Raw genomic sequence first — 18,387 nt, 5'->3', positions numbered from 1 at the left:
CTCTCTCTCTCTCTCTCCTACCTCTGCCCAGAAGTGAGATGCATGCGAGACTCTCTCTCTCTCTCTCCTACCTCTGCCCAGAAGTGAGATGCATGCTCTATGTCGAGTTCTCTGTGGGATCTTTTGAGTTCCTCGGATGAGAGGAACCTCAGAGACTCAAATAGACATCTTAACAGTGCTAAGCCTCGTGTGCATGAAGAATCCGGGCCGTGGAATGGGCAAGGCATCTGGGAAATGCTGCTGCGGACTGCCAGGAGGATGAGCAAACCTGTCGGGGAAGAACACTCAGCCCACATGCAGCGGGGCTGCTCCTCTTCTCCTGAGTGAGGCTCATCCCACAAAGGTGCGGTCAGAACAGCGACGCTGAGGGAGTGCCAGCCAGTTCCACGCCAGACAGAGAGCTCAGCTCAGCCGAGGTGATAGTGACTGGGTTTTTTGGGGGGTGGGAGTGGGGGTGGGGAGAGGACCCCTAAAGGAGTTATCCTGATAGAGCATCTGGGAGGACACAGGTCAGGCACAGGGGTTTATCATTCCCCAACGTGGACTTAATACAATAGTATTACTTATCAGAGGTTGCTTAAGGAAACGGGAAGCTGCACGGGGAGGGAAAGGCCCAGGAAGTAAGCCGAAGATCTGTTTCCCCGACCGTGAGTGTGCACCCACCTGCTTCTTCTTCGAGGGTGCCAAGGGCTGTCCTGGGAGACCCCAGCCACCCTGCAGCCCCAATCTTGCCCCTGCAGACTCCTTTTCATCCCCGAACTCCAAGGACGTTGAAAAGGAACAGAATTCGGGTCCTCTGAGGGTGCCTACATGGCGAGGCGCCAGTAGCGGAGCACAATATTCCTCCCAGAAGGAGGTTCTGGGGGGACGGGAACGACACCCAGAAGAGCGCACACCTCGGCTTCAGCCTTGGTGCCCTGGAAGACAGGTTTCTGTGATGGTGCAGTACTGCTTGTGGACTTAGTATCCTCCTTGTGCTGTGCCTCTATTCAGCCCTCACTCCCCAGGGTGAGTGCTGACAGGGCGCCGCTGCCTTCTTGGAGTACAGTTGACTCCAGTCAGTGCAGTCAGTGCCGGTGGTGGGGTGGGGGCAGGCCTCAGGACTGCCACTGGCCACTCTGACTTCCGTTTGGCCCTTCAACCTCTGTCAACCTACACATATTGAAAATAGGAATCGGCTCAGTGACTGTCCCGTGTCCCCCTTGTGCCCTGGCAGGTTCAGGCTCCTTCTTGCTGACCCTGTACGTCACCAAGACGCTCTCCCCCTCCCTCCCAGTGGCCGGTGTGAGATCCCTGCTGGTATAGTGGGTATGTGGGTGTGTGGGTCTGTTCACCGCAGGGTTGGGGCTTAAACACACCAGGTACTCCCAGAGAACGATGAGGCCATCCACTCTCCTAAACGTTTGACGGCCTCACAAACCCACAGAGCAGCTCCACTAGGGCCTCTATGAGCTGCAACCGACTCCCGGCAGTGGGTTTGCCAGTGGGGGTAGAAAGTCCAGAGCAAGTGGTTGGACCAGCGCTCAATGCCACCCCTGGGCGATTGATTGTCAAAGGTTGTCACACCTTTCTTCCTCACCTTACCCCGAAACACTAGGGAAACCTATCTAACCGTGGCATTTGAAAGGAGAAGCATATACTTGCTATTTCAGTGCCCTCCTTGCTTCATTACGATGTGTGTTAATCTGGTCAACGTGGCTCTGTGTCTCGGATAATAATGAACATTATTGGAAGATGCACAGCTCCCAGCACCACAGTGAGCCACTGTGTAGCCCCATGGCTGTGGCCCTCAGGTGTCACTGGGTCTGTTCTGACTCACGGCAACAGAAGGAGCACTGTCCTCACAATTGCTGTTAGGTTTGCTCAGAGTGACCCAAGCAGGGCTTTCCAGGGTTTGTAAATCTTTAAGGGAGCTGACAGCTTCGCCCTCCTCCCTCGAAGTGACTGCAAGCTTGAACCGCCAGCCCTGTGGTTAGCAGTCCAGTGCCTACCCGGCAGCACCACCAGAACTCCTTGGTCCTCTGGCAAAAACAAGCCCACTGCTTTCGAGTTTATTCCAACTCATAGCGCTCCCACAGCATGGACTGGACGGCCCTTTGGGTTTCCAAGGCTGTAAATCTTTCAGGGAGCAGACAGCCCCCCATCTTTCTCCCCAAGAAAGAGTGGTGGGTTCAAACTGCAGGTCTCGCATGATGCATAGCCAACCTTGCCACCCAGACTGCTCTCTTGGCCTCTTGAGTTCAGCACCTAGGACAGCACGAGGTCTGGAGCCGTGACATGATGGTCGCTCACCTTTCTAACCAGTTGGACTGGGTCTTGAAGAGTTTGAGCAGAAAGGCCAGTGACTGACATGCTGCCTGTGATCACACAGCGTCTTCCGGTTTGTGCACTAAATGGGCAGAGCCATCAAGTTGACTTGTTATGGAAATGTGACTGGGCTATCTCATCAATTCCTCGCGCCCAAGGCCTCAAGGAGGCATGCTGCAGCGGAGCTCAGCTCTTGGGGTGAGGGGTGGTGCCCTCCTTTTAGCCGGTCCTTTTCTCTGTTGCCACGACGACTCACCGATGCTTTTAGACTCACGTTTTGTTCAACCCTCTGTGAGGTTACCTGTCTTGGGAAATGCGTTAATGAGCTACTGTGCTTTCACGAGTTTATTTACTTAACAAGTCACTTGTGAGAGGAAGAGGGGATTTGTGCCAAGCGCAGCTCTGTTTACATGACCATCACAGTAAAGAGCAAATCCGTTTCTTAATGGGCTTTTTTCTTTTTGAGGGAGTCTGTGTGTGCGCCGGCCTCTCCGGTGGTTGTTTCGGGCCTTTGTACGGCAGGAGACCCTGCCGGTCTTGGGCCACGCTGTGTGAGCTCCTCGTTGGAGTCCCGTGCCAGCCCATCCCATGGAGGGCCTTCCTTCCCTTCGCTGCCTTCTGCTGTACCTCACGTGACGCCCTTCTCCAGGGGCTGGTCCCTTCTGACAACATGTCCAAAGTACCTGAAGCCAAGTCTCTCCACCCTCAATCTGAGGAGCATTCTTTGTCCAGAGCAGGTCTGTCTGTCCTTCTGGTAGCCTGCGGTGCTTTCAGTGTTCTCCCCAGCACCGTCATTCAGAGGCGTCCATCCTTTCCCGCCATCCTTATTCAGGGGTCGACTCTCACATGCACGCAAGGCGATTGGAAGTTACATGGCTTGTCAGATGCACCTCAGCCCTCAAAGTGGTTACTCACAATGTTTTGAGACTGGGGGCTTTTTGAATTCCCCATGAAAACCAGGAACCAGCTCCTAATCCTCTTGGGAGCTGTCCCATTGATTCCATGTCACTGCAGGACCTAGCAGCTCGTTGTGCATACATTGTCACAGGCATTTAAGCAATTAGTAGGACAAGCAACCTTTTAGCCAGTTGGATGATTCACATAGTTGGTGAGGCTCCGAGACTTCTGGGTGCATTTCTCTTGGTTGAAATGCTGTCCCTTACACTCACAGCTTACAGTTCACACTGCCTGGCCCCCGCACAGTCCTCACAGGTCTGGGTGTGGCAGCAGCAGTGGGTGCCAGTGAAAACCCCAGTCTGCTGCCTCGTGGCACCCCAGGAGCATGCTTCTCGGGGCCTTCAGGGTCTTCTCAGGAGCTGATCTCCAGGCCTTTCTTCCACCTGACTCTGGGTGGACTTGCACTGCCACACAGGCGTAAAAGGCCACTGAGTGGGGCCGCTTACACCCTGCACCCTTGATGCCTGTCACATCCTTCTAAGGGCCCCTCTGCACAGAGGCCAGAACTGCTGAAGTCAGCTCACACCTGACCCAGTGAACACCTGAGGGGCAAGCATGATGCTGGATTATTGTTAGAGCACACACGTGCACGTGCTCATGCACACACGCGTACACACGCACGCGTGCACACATGCCTATGCACACACATGCAGTTGCTCCGGAGTCAACTCTAGCCTCTCCGACCCCCGCCCATGTGTGTGAGAAGTGCTGTGCTCACAGGGTGTCCTGTGGCTGGTTTGGGAAGTTGATCATCAGGTCTTTCTTACAAGGCACCTCTAGGTAGACTGGAACCCCCTACTTTCTGGTGAGTTTTCAGGGCGCTGGCTGTTGGTGCCACCTCAAGACTGAGTACACAGCAGTGACCGAAGGGCTCTTGTTGAAGGAGCGAATTGGTCCGTTAGTCCTGTGACTCCAGCAGTGCCCCGGGATTCGGGGAGGTGTCCTAGGGAGAAGTCCTGAAATGCACCTGGGTCCTAGGATTCAGGGAGAGTGGGAGATGGAAGGACAGAGATCCAGGTGGAATGAAATCCTTGACAGCTTCTCCACCCGACTCCCACACAAAGTCCTGTGTCTCTGGAGATGTGTGGGGTCCTTGTCCCTTCCCAGCCAATGGCTCTCTGACCAGGTCCAGGTCATGTGCCCAGTTCTGAGCCAACCCCAGTGGTTGTAGGGGCTGGAGAGTCACGTGGTGTGTGTCCAGGGGAGGGGCCCCACCTGTGGAGCACAGGGTTTGAGGCGGGGAGGAGATTGCTAGAAGACACACAGGCTGGGGACAGACGTCTTTGGCTCACATCAGCAGCAGGCTCCTTCTCCCTCCTCTCTCTCTGCAGTGGACCACAGACCATGCTGGGCTGACCCACACGCTGGCACAGTGACTACGGGGGCGATTTGGCCACCAGGAGGAGCGCCAGTGCCAAGCCAAGCTGGAGAACCTAGAACAGGTCCTAAAGGTAGGAGCACCCTGGTGTGGCGACACGTCTGCCAGCCTCCCCCGGGGGCAGGGCAAAGCAGTGGGGCCTCTTCCCAGCGGCCCTGGGGACTCAGGCTCCAGTGGTGTGGGCCGTCTCAGCAGGGACAGGCAGTAAGTAAGTGACAGAGTCAGATGTCTGGGAACCAGCTGTAAATCAGTCATGGGCTTGGATCTCTGACTCTGGCTGGGCAGCAGAGGGCGACAAGGCGGGGCCCTGGGGATGAGCTGGGCTGACCCAGGCCAGAGGCCAGGGCTGTCCACAGTGGCGGCGACAGCAGTGTTGGTCAGACCTCTGGGCGTCTCCCAGCCTCCCTGACAGGACCACTCAATGCCAGCCTGGGTTCTTTCTCCTCCAGGGTCTCCTGGATGGGCCAGCCTGTTACTGAGGTGGCCCGGTGACCGCGCCATAAAGGAAGGGACTCTGCAGCTGTTTTCCAGTGCTAATTTCTTTTGATTGGATTCTCGTTGGGGGATTTTTGGAGAAGAGCCAAGTGACACCCCCCAACCCCACCTCAGTCCCGTCTCTGAGCACAGAGCAGAACTCCCAGTCCTTTGTCGTCAAGCACGGCTTTTACTCTGATCCCTCGTGTGTCACAAATCAGTAGAATTGCCCCAGATGCCTGGGGTGGGGCAGGGGGAGTGTTTAGGTGCTGTTGGGAGGGGGTCGTCGGGTCCAACTAAGAGCGGTCCCCCTGTGCCGTGCCCACACCCCTGGTTATGCGTGAGCTACTGTCATGGCCTGTGAGTCTGTCCACCTCACCCTGGGCCCTGCGCCTCTTTGCGGGTCCTCTACTGTCCCAGGCACCGAGCCCTCTGAGACCACTGCAAAGGCACTCGAGATGAGGCCTCCCCAGCCTCATTCCAAGGAGTGCTCTGGCTGCATGTCTCCCGAGAGCACACCGTGTGCCCGCCTGCCCTCCCTCCCTCGCTCCCGGCAGGCAGGCAGGCAGCCGTGGTGCTTTCCGAGCTCTTCACCAGCGACTCTCCTCTGCCTGCCGTGGTCAGGGTTCAGCTCTCTCATGCCTGTGAGAAACACCATGTCTTGGGTCAGGGGCACCTTCGTCCCCACAGGGCCCGCTTTGTCCCCTAGCACTTTAAAGAGGTCTGTGCAACAGCTGATGTTCCTCAAACCAAAAAGTGCCTCTAAGGCCATCTGTGACTGGATTTCCAACCTGGGTGTGCTGGACTCCCACCAGCTGTTCTGTGGGAGGAGGATGAGTAGACGAGGGAGACCCCACATCTTTCTTTTGAGGCACTTCTGCGTCAAACGCTTGACACAGAACTTAAAACACAGACACTGAGAACATCCTAATAACCCAGAAGGTCAACAAACCCAGACTTGGAGTCATCAAGTCAGAACCAAGTCGAGCGAGGGACCCTGAGCACAGGCTAGAACTGCAGCTCTTTACAGGAGTAGAAAGCCTCATCTTTCCACTGGAGCAGCTGGTGGGTTCGAACTGCTAACCCTGTGGTTGGTGGACCATTATGTAATCTGCTGCCCCACCAGGGCTCCTCTTAAAAGGAACCCCCACCAAACAAACAAACAAATAAACAAACAAACAAGGAAACCCCCCAAACCTACACTGCTTCTGTCGAGTCACCTCCGACCCCTAGTGGCCCTCCAGGGCGGGGTTAGAAGTGCCCTGTGGGTTTCCAAGACTGAATCTTTACGAGAGCAGAGAGCCTCATCTTTTTCCCCTGGAGAGGCTGGTGGATTTGAACGGCAGACTTTGTGCTTTGCAGCCCATCACCTAACCTGCTGCACCACCAGGGCTTCTCAGAGGGAGACAAGAGTGGGACAATCCGATGATGGAGAGGAGGCAAACAGGATGGGTACACGTTGGCGTCCCTGAGTGGGGTGCTCAGACTAGTGATTCTCAGGGCGGGGGGAGAGCCGGGGGGCCGGCACTCTCTGTGCCTCAGCCCCTAATAGAGGTGCATGAGCCCCGCAGGCCACACAGACTGCCAGGACAGACTGGCATCTGGACAGAGATCTGGCCGGCCGTGTCCCCTTCCAGGCAGTTAGATGGAGGCTTAGCTGATGATGTCTTCAGGAAAATGACCTTACTGGCCATGGGCAGCATGGACACCAGCAGAAACTGGTGCTATCCAGTCGACCCCAATGCATGGTGATCCGTGTGTGTGTCAGTGGGACTGCGCTCCGTAAGTGTTTGGGTGCGTGGATGTTTGGAGCAGGACCACCAGGCCTTTCTTCTGAGGCACCTCTGGGTGGACTTGAATCACCCACCTTCTGGTTAGTAGCCAAGAGCTTCCTTCCGATGCTGCCCAGGGACTCCCTAAGCCACTGGCTGTGAGGAGTCCATCCCTGGGGAGCAGAGGAGACTGCCCGGCAGGGTTTCCACAGCTGCCAGCCTTCCTGGGAGCAGTTGTCCTCACCTTGCTGCCACGGATTGGCCGGTGAGTTCACTGACCTCTCCAATAGCATCCCAGCGCTTACCCTGTCGCCACCAGAGCTCCTGAACTCAGGTACTTGGACAACACAGAGTCTATTTTGGTCTCCTCTTTGCTGTGCTAGTTCTCTCCACGGGACAGGAAATCACGTGACATGAAAGCAGCCGCTTGTCTGCGGCTCCCCTCCCTTCTCCAGATGGAGCCACCCTGTAGGTCAGGGCAGAGCTGCCCCTGTGTGCTGACCTTACGGTGAGCAGCCGCGCATATAGCCACTACACCAGCAGGTTACTGTCGTCCTCAGCTGGTGCTGAGTTAAAGGAAGCTGCACTCACACAAGTCTCCACTGTTTCCTCTGTGGGCACTAGCGTGACGTTGAACTCCTTAGAGGGGAACCACTCTTCTAGTAACCTCTCTGCTCAGGCAAGGCAGGGGCCCCAGGTCCCCTTTGATCTAACACCAGGAGATCCTGCAGTTTGCCTACCCCCGGACTCCTTGTCCCACCAAGCTTTCCTTGGGAAGTGGCATTTTGCATCTCTGGGTAACGTGTGGGCTCGTGTGGGTGTTGTCCGCTGGTTGGACATCCCTGCTGTAAAGATGACCTGGCCACAGGTAGAGCCTCACAGATGGCGTCTCTGACATAATTTCTGGCGCCTGTCAGCTGTGAGGTCCTGTCCTGGAGTGCACTGTGTATGACGGAATTTGAGAAGGGGTTGTAGATGGAGAGTTGAGCTAGAGAGAGGGGTTGATGAATGACAGGTATGTAGTTATGCAGGTGGGTGGGTGGATGATGGATAATGAGTGGATGGATGGATGACATAGAGATGGATGGATGGATAGATAGAGGATGGATAGATGGAGGATAGATGATGGATGGTTGGATGGATGCATGGAAAGATGTAGAATAGATGATGGATGGATGGATGGATTATGGATGCATGGATAGAGGATGGATAGTTGGAGGATAAATGATGGATGGGTGGGTGGATGATGGATGGATGGATGATGGACACATGTATGGATAGGTAGAGGATGGATGGATGGAGGAAAGGTAATGGATGAGTGTAAGATAGATGGAGGATGTTGTTGTTAGGTGCCAACAACTGGGTCACTACCCATAGCGACCCTCTGCACAGCAAAGCAAAACCCTGCCTGGCCCTGTGCCATTCTCACAATTGTTCCTATACCTGAACCCATGGTTGCAGCCACTGTGTCAATCCATCTTGTTGAGGGCCTTCCTCTTTTTTGCTGCCTCCCCACTTGACTACAAATGTTGTCCTTCTTCAGGGGCTGGTCTCTCCTGACAGAATGTCCAAAGCACTAAGGTGAAGTCTTGCCATCCTTGCCTCTAAGGAGCACTCTGGATGTACTTCCTCCTAGACAGACTTGTTTGTCCTTTTAGCAGCCTGTGGTACTTTGAATAATCATCTCCAGCTCCACAATTCAAATGCATCTGTTCTATGGTCTTCCTTACTCAGTGTCCAACTTTCACGTGCGTAGGAGGCAATGGAAAATACCATAGCTTGGGTCAGGTGCATCTTAGTCTTCAAAGTAATATTCTTACTTTTTCAATACTCTATAAAAGCCTTGTGCAGTTTATTTACCTAATTTACCTAATGCAATACGTCTGTTGATCTCTGGACTGCTGCTTCCCGGAGCATTGTTGATCCATGCGAGACAAGAATCGTTGAAAACTACAACCTTTTCTCCATTTATCACGATGTTACTTATTGGTCCAGTTGTGAGACTTCCTGAGTCCTCTTTACATCGAGTCGTAGTCCATCTCCATAATGATAGAGAGATTATGTCTCTGTGTAGGATGGATGGATGATGGTTGGGTGGGTGGAGCATAGATGGAGGATGGCTATAGGAGACATATACAAAGGGTGGATGGATGATAGATGATGTATGAGGGGTGGGTAGATGCTGGATAGAGATGACGGTGGATGGTGGGTGGATTAATAAGTGGGTGGATAAAGGAGGGGTGGGATGATGGATGAAGAATAGATGGCAGATAGGCGATGAATGAATAGGATGGTGGATCAATGATAGGTAGATAAGGAATGGATGAAGGGCAGGTAGATGAAAGGGATACAGAGGTGACGGGATGGTGGGACAGTGACAGATGGTGCTGATGGTATTAATTGCTGCTGAGTCGGCTCTAACTCAGTGCCCCACGGACAACGGCATGAAGCACAGACGGTCCTGCCCCATCCTCACAATCGTCCTTCTGCCTGAGCCCTTGTTGTGGCCACTCCGTCAGCCCTTCTTGTCCAAGGGCTTCCTCTTTTTTGCTGTCTCTTTATTTTACCAAGAATGGTGTCCTTTTCCACAGAATGCTCTCTTCTGAAAACTCTTCCAAAATATGTGAGATGAAGACTCACCACACTTGCTCGTAAGGAGCCTTGTGGCTGTGCTTCCAAGACAGCTCTGTCTGTCCCTCAGGCAGTCCATGGGACTTTCAGTGGTCTTTGCCCAGGTCTTCAGTCTCCCTTATTCAGTGTCCAAGTTTCACACGTGTATGAGGCCACTGAAAATACCATGGCTTGGGTCAGGTGTCCCTTGGTCCTCAAAGCGACATCTGTGTTTTTCTGGTGGACCTCTCAGTGGCACAAGTGATTTCTTCTCTACTGCTGCCTGAAAGATTGGCAGTTCAAGTCCAGCAGCCACTCCTTGGGAGAAAGTGTGAAGCCCACAGGGCAGTTGCAGTCTGACCCTGGATCTCCACGAATTTGAATGTGCCAGCAGCAGGGGTGGGGTTTGGATTGGGGTTTACTAACCTTGGGGATCAGGAGTCCTGGGGGTGCCATTGGGGAAGCCCTGGACTGTTCACTGCAGGGTTGCCAGTTCAAACCCACCAGCCACTCTGGGAGAAGGATGGACTCTCTGCTCTCATAAAGAGCGACGGTCTGAGAAAATCTGTATGGGTTGCTATGCATCAGAGTCTGTGGTGCTTTGAACCCACTGGATGGTGGTGCTGCGGAAGTAAGGCCTGGTTGTGCCCCCTGGTGATCACAGCCATTCAGGACCCTCTGTGAGGTCAATGAGGTGGAGGGGGTCCCATGGAGTCTGCTGGGAGTTTTGGCTGCCTGTGGCCATCTCCCTTCGGGGGTCTTGGATTTGTCCACGCTGCCTGTTTTGACTGTGAGCCTAGACCCCTATGGAGGCATCTGTGGGCCCTTTCCTCACTCACGGGAGCCTTGGGCCGTCTGAGCCTTGGAAGGAAGACGGCCCCCCTCCTGCTAATCACTTCCTTCCCGACGCTAAATAAAGATCGCACGGCTGGCTTGGCAGTGCCCGCTCCCATGATAAACAGAAGCCCCGGAATTAGCGGGAACAATAGTGTAATTAGGCAGCTGTCTGCTGTTCAGCCGGCCATGTTGGCGGCTTGGGGGCAATGGTCAGGGCAGCCTGGCCTGAGATCTGACACCTGGGGTGGTGCCCAGCCTCTGCTGCAGGCCAGAGATGCAGCTTCCAGCAAGGGCCTTGCTGCTCTGAGCCCTGAGCCCTGCTACACACCTCCACCGTGCATCAGACCAGAGCGGTGACCAGTGCTGGATTTGCCAGAGGTTACTCTCCAGGCCTGTCCTCCGAGGCACCTCTGGCTGAACTCACACTGGCGACCTTTCCCCACTCAGACTCAGGTAGAGTTAATAACAAACGGACAGGACGAAAGCGAAAGCCAGACCACGCCCACTCACAGCGGCCTGACATAGTGGGTGCAAAGTGGTCAACCTTTATGGGAACAGACAGCATCATCTCCCCTCTCGGAGGAGCTGGTGGGTTTGAACCCCTGACCTTCCAGTGAGCAGCCCCACGCCGAACTCACAGTGTCCCCAGGGTGGGGGTGCACAGTTAGGACTTTATGCATGTAGCCACTGCCCTGTGTCATCATGCCACAGCTGTCACTGTCAGGCTGTCTCCCTGACTGTCCGCCACGCAGCCAAACACAGCCACGCCAGCAGGGGCTTCCGCATAGGGGTTCCCCAGGGAGTTTGCGAAGCCCCCTGTGCGATGGGAAGGGTGACCTTGTATCTGCGGCAGAAGGTCACAATCCTGGCTGCATACCAGGTCCAGGTCTAGCTGGGAGGCCCAGGCCAACAGTCCAGATGGTCACCATGTGGTCCAGGGTAGCCCTGTGTCCCTTGGTGTTTCAGATGCTGGTTTTATAGAGCAAGATCACCAGGCCTTTCTTCCAAGGGACTGGACCCAAAGTGGACACCACAGCTCTTCAGGGTCAGGGATAGTCTGACTTGTAGTGGGCTTCGTGGGAAATACCAACTCTCTTGCCTGGGGGGCTGAGGGAGCCAGGCTCAGAGCTGACTTGCCCAGGGAGGGTGTGGGGGCCAGGCTCAAAGTTGATCTTTGGGGCCAAGGTGGGTAGGGGAGCCAGGCTTAGAGAACAGGGAGGTCCAGGAGAGCCAGACTCAGGGTTGTCCTGCCTGTGGGAGCCAGGCTCAGAGCTGACCTGTGGGGACAGGGGATCCAGGCTTAGAGAACAGGGAGGTCTGGGAGAACCAAACTCAGGGCTGTCCTGCCCAGGGGTGTGCCAGGTTCAAAACTGACCTGCTCAGGGAGAGTGTGGGCAGTCAGCCTCAGAGACCAGAGAGGTGGGGGGAACCAGGCTCAGAGGCAGCACAAATGTGTGAGGGGAGGGTGTGTGGTGTTAGTCTGCCAGCATGTTCTGGCTCCCCTGAGCAGGTTCCTGTGATGGGCCAACAGCTCAGCTCCAGGTTTGTGGGGTTCTCTTACTCGGGCCTGCTCCCCAGGATCTGACGGGCTGGGCTTACCGGCTCAGGCGTGAAGCTGCTCATGTGCAGGCACAGCGCTCCTAGCTTCTGTACAGCCAGCTTCTTCTCTGGAGACAGCAGGGGATGCCAAGGTCACTCCGCGGAGCACTTGAAGGCACACCAGCTGGGACTCTGGGCATGGGTGTGGAGCAGTGGGCAGACAGGAGACGTGAGTTCTAAAAGGACAAACAGGCTTTCCTTCCGCTCCTGCCTGTCCACAGCAGCCTCTCCGGCAGGGCAGGAGTGCCTGTGGCTGAGGGAGTGGAGCCAACCCTCAGGAAAAGAGTGTGAGCTGCCGTGTGCCCCCTTCCACTGCCGGGCCCCTCCTGTATTACTTTTCCTTATGGAAATCACGGGGTGCACCTGGTCCACACGTCTGAAGACGCAAATCCTCAAATGCGAATCATAATAATGACACGTACATATGTATGCGTGTCCACTTACCTGTAAGAGTTATGGTGGTGGAGTGTGCTAAGCACAGGCTGCTCACCACCAGGTCAGTGGTTCAAACCCATCTGCTGCTGGGAGGGAGAGACAGGAGGCTGCTGGCTCCAGTCAAGAACAGGGAATTTCTACTCTGCCCATAAAGGTCGCTGTGGGGTGAGATGGGCTCGATGGCAGTGGGTCTGTGTCTGTACGTGTGCCTATAGGCAGACACAGGGACCTAGGTGGCATAGTGGTTATGCGTTAGGCTGCCATCAGAAAGGTCAGCAGTTTCAAACCACCACACTCCTTGGGAGATAGATAAGGCCTTCTATCACCACCAAGAGTGACAGTCTCGGAAACCCACCGGGGCGGTTCCACTATAGGGTTGCTCTGAGTCAGCATCGACTTGACTGCAGTGAGTTATATACATACATACAGAGATACATATATATATATACATACATACAGAGATACACATACATATACAATAAACCTATTGACATCTAGTCGATTCTGACTCACGTGACCCTGTAAGACAGAGCACAGCTGCCTCATAGAGTTTCTGAGGCTGTCAGTCTTTTCTGGAACAGACAGCCTCCTCTTTTTCCCTCAGAGCAGCTGGTGAGTGTGAACCACTGACCTTGTGTTTAGCAGCCTGGCACTGGAGAAGGATGAGGCAGTCTGCTTCCTAAGATGGCAGTCATCCCCCAATGGGGCAGCTGCCCTGTAGGGCTGCATGGGCTTGGCTTTGGGGTGTACCTTCAGAGAGCCTCCCTGGTGCAGTGGGTAAGTGCCTGTCTGCTAACCTGAAGGTGGGCTGTCCAATCCCACCAAGGTGAGGACTCAGTCTCACAAACCCAGGGGTAGCCCTCCTACCCTCCCTGCAGGGTCTGTGAGTCTGAACCAAGCCCCAGGGACTCCACAGTGGTGGGCATTTGGTAACTTAGAAATGACCTGGAATAAAACCCAGACACTTGGGTGAATGTGACTTTTCCAACCCAGGGAAGGGCGGTGATCTTTGTAAGCATCTGGCACCACCCGCTGTCCCGGCAAGAGGGTGCATCCACAGGTGGAGGAGGGGGCCGGGAGGACCCGCTGGGTGTGTGTGGCGGGGTGGAGTGGGTGGGAGGGGAACGGCTGCTGGGGTGGCGACTGCGTTGGCCCCCTGCTCGGGCTGATGCAGAGCCAACGCACAGCGCTCCCCACAGCCATCCGGCCTGGGCGGGGAGCAGCCCGCTGATCACTGACCCTCCCCTGTCCCTGTAGCACATGCGAGAGGCCGCTGAGCGCCGGCAGCATCTGCAGCTGGAGCATGAGCAAGCCCTGGCTGTCCTCAGCGCCAAGCAGCAGGAGATCGAGCTGCTGCAGAAGGTGAGAGGGCAGGGGCGGGGCCATGGCCACGGGGCAGGACGGGCCTCTCAGCCCCTTATGCCAGGAGCGCCCCCAGCAGCATGTGTGTTTTTTCTGGCACAGCCCATGCGGCCTCTGGTCCCCGGAGGAGGACGCTGGTGCTTGTCACAGGGAGGGTGCCCCCACACTCACGACACATGTTAAAGTGCATGGAGTGGGGGCGGCTGCGGGTGGGAATTGGGTGAGACAGGTGCCCATGATACATGATGCGAGCCAGGCGCTGTGTCCTGCTAAAGAGATGCCCTGCTTCCTTTGTTGTTCTGAGGGGTGCAGCGGGCGGGCGTCAATCAGTGAGCCAGACTGTGGAGAAAGGGGGAACAGTGACCCCCTGTGGAAAGGAGAAAGGAGGGACAGAAAGAGGGATGGTGACTCAGGGACCCTTGGTGGCACCCAGGGGAGCTCGTGGGCTCCCATGACCCCTCCGCCCTCTCTCACTCAGACACGGAGGGGGACGTAGGGAGTTGGGGCAGTGGGAAAGGCCTGGCAGGAGCTCGGCTAATGGACCCGCTGTGGCTGGGTGTTGGCCGAGTGGTCCCCCACCTGGGGAAGCCTAGAAAGGTTGCTCTGGGTGTCCCCGGGCTGCTGGCATGCCCTCTGTCCCCTGGCACCTGGTGGCTGTCCTCCTGTCTGTCCTTATCTTCTAAGAGAAGCCACTCAAGCTGGACCAGCACCCACCCTGCCCCAGTCCCATGCCATGGCCGTGGGGTGGACCCACCGCCCAGCGGGCTGCCCATGGGGTCTCCAACACTGTTGTCTTTGCTGGATCAGACAGCCTCATCTTCTCCTCGAAGCTGCTCCTCGGAGCTGCTGGTCGCTTTAACTGCTGCCACCACCGGGGCTCCTGCCGCAGAGATGAAAGCAAACCCCACGGCCATCGAGTGGATTCTGACGTGTAGGGAGCCCTGCAGGACAGAGTTTCTGAGACTGTGACTCCCCACACAGGCGCTGTGGCCTTTTGTAGACCCTCGCTGACCTGACTCTACCTGCAAAGCCTGTCTCCAGATGAGGTCACTGCCCCCACCCCCCAGGTCCCATCTAGGAGGATCTGACAGCACAGCTGGCCCCCCAGGAGGCACAGAGTCCTCCACCTGGCTGGCATCCCTGCGCGTACCCAGCTCACAGTGCCCTTGACTAGTACACATCACTTTTGTTCAAGGAGTAATCTGCCCACCAGCCCCATCGAAGAAAGTCCTGGTGGTCCACTGGGTCAATTCCAAGTACAGTGAGACCCCACAGAGTCGAAATGCCCCTCAAGGGCAGGCATTAGGCTACTCACTACAGAGTTGGCAGTTCGAGCCCACCATCCAGCCCCCGGAAAAAAAGATGAGGCTGTCTGCTCCAGTGAGAGTTACAGCCAACATTTTGTTGCTCTGGGTCAGAAACCACATGACAGCAGTGGGATTTTGCCGATTTTCCTGGGAGAGGTTTGGCCGGGCCTTCTCCTGAGCCCTCACTGGGTGGGGTGGTCCAACTGCCAAAACCTTTGGTAAGCAGCCAAGCGCTTCCCCACGTGGGCCACCGGGGTTCCTTGTGGAAGGAGGCTGCTGCTTCATGCTGAGGTGCCACTGGGTGGGTTCGAACTGCCCACCTTTCATTAGTCAAAAAACTAAGCCACACCCACTCCCTTCTTGGAGTCCATTCCAGCCATAGCTCCCTTGCAGGACCAAGCGGAGCTGCCCATAGGGTTTCCCAGACTGTCATCCTTATGGGAGCAGGCGGCCTGCCAGCACTTGCCGCTCAGGCCACGGACCTGCTCGCCTTCCCGGCGTGATCGAGGTCGTAGATTACAGCAGATTTCATTAAACCGGCCTTATCACCTGTCGAAACAAGCTGGCTGCTCCAAGCTGCTGTCTCTCGTGAGATGTTATCCGTGGGGGATATTGGCGAGACAGCGGTGGGCATTGTTCCTTATCTCCCAGAGCCTGTGGAAGGGCTGCTTTCCACGGTCAGGTGGTGCCAGTGATTCAACCGTCGGCCCTGCAATTCCGGAAGCTCTGTCCCAGGCAGAGCTGTAGGACAGATAAGCCGGCATACGCTTCAAGCTTGCCCAGTGCAGGCCCTGGTGGGGGGTGGGGGTGAGCGGAATGTGTGTGTGTGATGTGTGTCTGTCTGTTTGCAGGACCCAGATTTCTCTAGGAACCCAGAGCCGCTGACTGAGCACTGGGACGGGGGTGGGTGGGCGGGTGGTGGTGGTGGTGTGTGTGTGTAGGGTCCAGATTTCTCTGTGAGCACTGGGTCAGTGTGTGTGCATCTGTGCCCTCGGTTGGCCATTTCTACTGTGGGCACCTTGATGCCGAGGTGTCAGCGGGCAGCAGGGAGGGTGCAGAGGAAAGACTAGCAGATGCTAGTGTGGCCATTTCCTAGCAGCGTAGAGTTTTTAACGTTGGAAGCAGAGGGCTGAGCAGAGTGAGGCTGGCGGGCTCTTTGGAGCCAGTCCATAGTTGCATTTGGTATTCCCAGCGGATGGCCATTGGGCTGTGGTTGCTGAGCTGACCAGGTCACTTGCCCTGGCAACAGATGTTGGTGACCAGCCCTCCACGTGGCAGCTGCCCAGCCATCGTTGTAGATCGCAGGGCGGTGGTGAGATTCCAGTGTTGAGAGACCCCAGCTGGTTAGTGGTCAGCTGGGTGGAGGAGCAGCCCACCAGAGATGCTGTAGTGAGGTGCTCAGCCACTAACTACGAGGTCAGTGGATGGAGCCCACCGGCGACTTTGAGGGAGGAGACACAGAGACCCGGTCCCTGAGGGTCTCAGCCTTGGAGACCCTGGGAGGTGCTTGCGCTCCTGCCACGCAGGGTCGCCAAGAGTCAGCAGCTCGGGGTCGCATGACCGACACTCAGTGCATCTTGAATAAGGACCCACCCCCCTGGCTGTGGCTCCTGCATGGTCCCCACCCTGGGAGACTGGGGAGCGGCTCTGTTTGCCTGCTCGGCCTTTGAAGCGGGCTTTTTGTGGCTGGAAGTTGTGGCATCGGACAGTGCCGTGGTTGGACACAATGGGAACAATGCAATGGTGGTCACCAAACAGAACATGTAATGTCAGGAAACATTGTCGTTTTACTACTGCCTGTCCTCACCTCCTGTGGTGGCTCCTCTGCATGGCCGGCAGTTCAAAACCACCAGCAGCTCTTGGGAGAAAGACTGGGCTTTCCACTCTGTGAACAGCTACAGTTTTGGGAACCCACAGGGGTGCTGTGAACCAGCACTGACTCAATGGCGGTGAGCTTGGCTTAAGGAGGAGTCCTGGTGGTGTGGTGGTCGCGCGTTGGGCCTGGATCCCCACGGTTGGCAATTCAAACCAGCAGCTCTCAGGAGAAAGATTCCAGTCAACACTTCATCTCGGAAACTCGATGGCAGTGAGTTTGGTTTGGCTTGGTTTCCAGCCACCACCACCAAGACAAAACCAAAGCAGACTGGCCTCTGCCCTCAGAGTCCAAGAAAGGGGACTCTGTGTTGTTAGCTGCCTTCACGTCGGTTCCAGCTCACAGTACCCCACGCACATGTGAAGGAATCTCCGCGCAGCCCCAAGCTGCCCCGACAGTTGCTGTCTGAGCCCTCTGCTGCAGCCAGTGTGCTGTCCTGTCTCACCGAGGGTCTTCCTCCCCCTGCTCCACTCAGCATGCAGTCCTTCTCCAGGGATGGCCCCTCCTGGTCACATTCTGAACCCTGTGAGCCAGAGTCGAGCCCTCTGGCCTCTAAGGAGCACTCTGGCAGTACAGACTTGCTAGATCTTCTGCCGGTCCACACTCCTTTGACTGCCCTGCTCCACTGTTGCTGTAGCTTGGGACTGCGGCCACAGAGGACAGCAGACGTCTGTCCACGGGTGGTGTGAGTGAGGAGGGCAGCCCTGGATATGGGTGGGGTTTGAACGGCCAGATGCTCACCTGCCTGCCCACCCACCCTGTTGGGATGGAGCTTGGTGGCTTTGGGGTCCTCAGGTGGGAGCAGGCCGAGGGGGTCCAAGAAATGGAGGAGGGAGGTGTGTGGCTGGGGAGTGGGGGCGGCAGGCTGTGGGCTGGCTCCCCAGGAAACCTCTGGAGGTTTGCAGCCAGAAAAGATGAGGAGCGGGCATGTGTGTCCTTAATGAAACCACTTGGCTGTGAAGCCATTTGTTGAAGGGCAGGGAGGGGTCAGGAGCACCTTGGAGGGCAGGTGGTGGGCAGAATGTTGGGGTGAAGTCTGTCCTTGGGTAGCTTAGAGGATGAGGAGTGGGCAGTGGACGTGCAGGAAGGGGAGCCAGGAAGTGCCCCCAGGCTCTCAGCAGCATGGGCCTGGATGGGAGGGTGAACCACGACCGCCTGGGCTGGGTGTACGCTGCCAGAATTTAGTCTCGTGTTCACCAGGTGCTTGAGTCTGACACAGCTTGTGCTGGCTACCTAGCTCGGTGCAAAGTGAAAACATCTCTGACAGCCAGGATCGCTTCCAGAAAGAGAGGGTTTAATGTAGCATGACAGTGGGAGGGTGGCATGTGGGTGTGGCCGTGTGTCTGCATGTTAGTATATGGGGTGTGCACATTAGTCTGTGAGTGTGAGTATAGGTGTGTATATGAGTGTATGTGGGTGTGTGTGACTCACTATTAGTGTGAGTCTGAGTGGATAGTAGTGTTTGTTGGTGTGTGG

The 18,387-nt window shown here is 56.1% G+C and overlaps 1 protein-coding gene across 4 annotated transcripts in view; it reads left to right on the top strand.

The window, feature by feature from the left end:
- The window catches only part of RIMBP2 (RIMS binding protein 2), a 96,398-nt gene that overhangs the window by 41,682 nt on the left and 36,329 nt on the right, over positions 1-18,387 (top strand). For all 4 annotated transcript variants that reach the window (XM_030887439.2, XM_045296821.1, XM_045296822.1 and 1 more), the window contains exons 3-4: positions 4,596-4,715; positions 13,627-13,731. In XM_030887439.2, coding sequence (XP_030743299.1) covers positions 13,630-13,731 — 102 coding nt within the window. In that variant the 5' untranslated portion in view covers positions 4,596-4,715; positions 13,627-13,629. The remainder of the gene's footprint in view (positions 1-4,595; positions 4,716-13,626; positions 13,732-18,387) is intronic.

The sequence above is a fragment of the Echinops telfairi genome, unplaced genomic scaffold (genome assembly GCF_000313985.2).
Source record: "Echinops telfairi isolate 266 unplaced genomic scaffold, ASM31398v2 ScPeMD7_7412;HRSCAF=8450, whole genome shotgun sequence".
Taxonomy (NCBI): domain Eukaryota; kingdom Metazoa; phylum Chordata; class Mammalia; order Afrosoricida; family Tenrecidae; genus Echinops; species Echinops telfairi.
The sequence above is the reverse complement of the archived record's forward strand: the minus strand, read 5'-3'. Positions and strand labels throughout refer to the sequence as shown.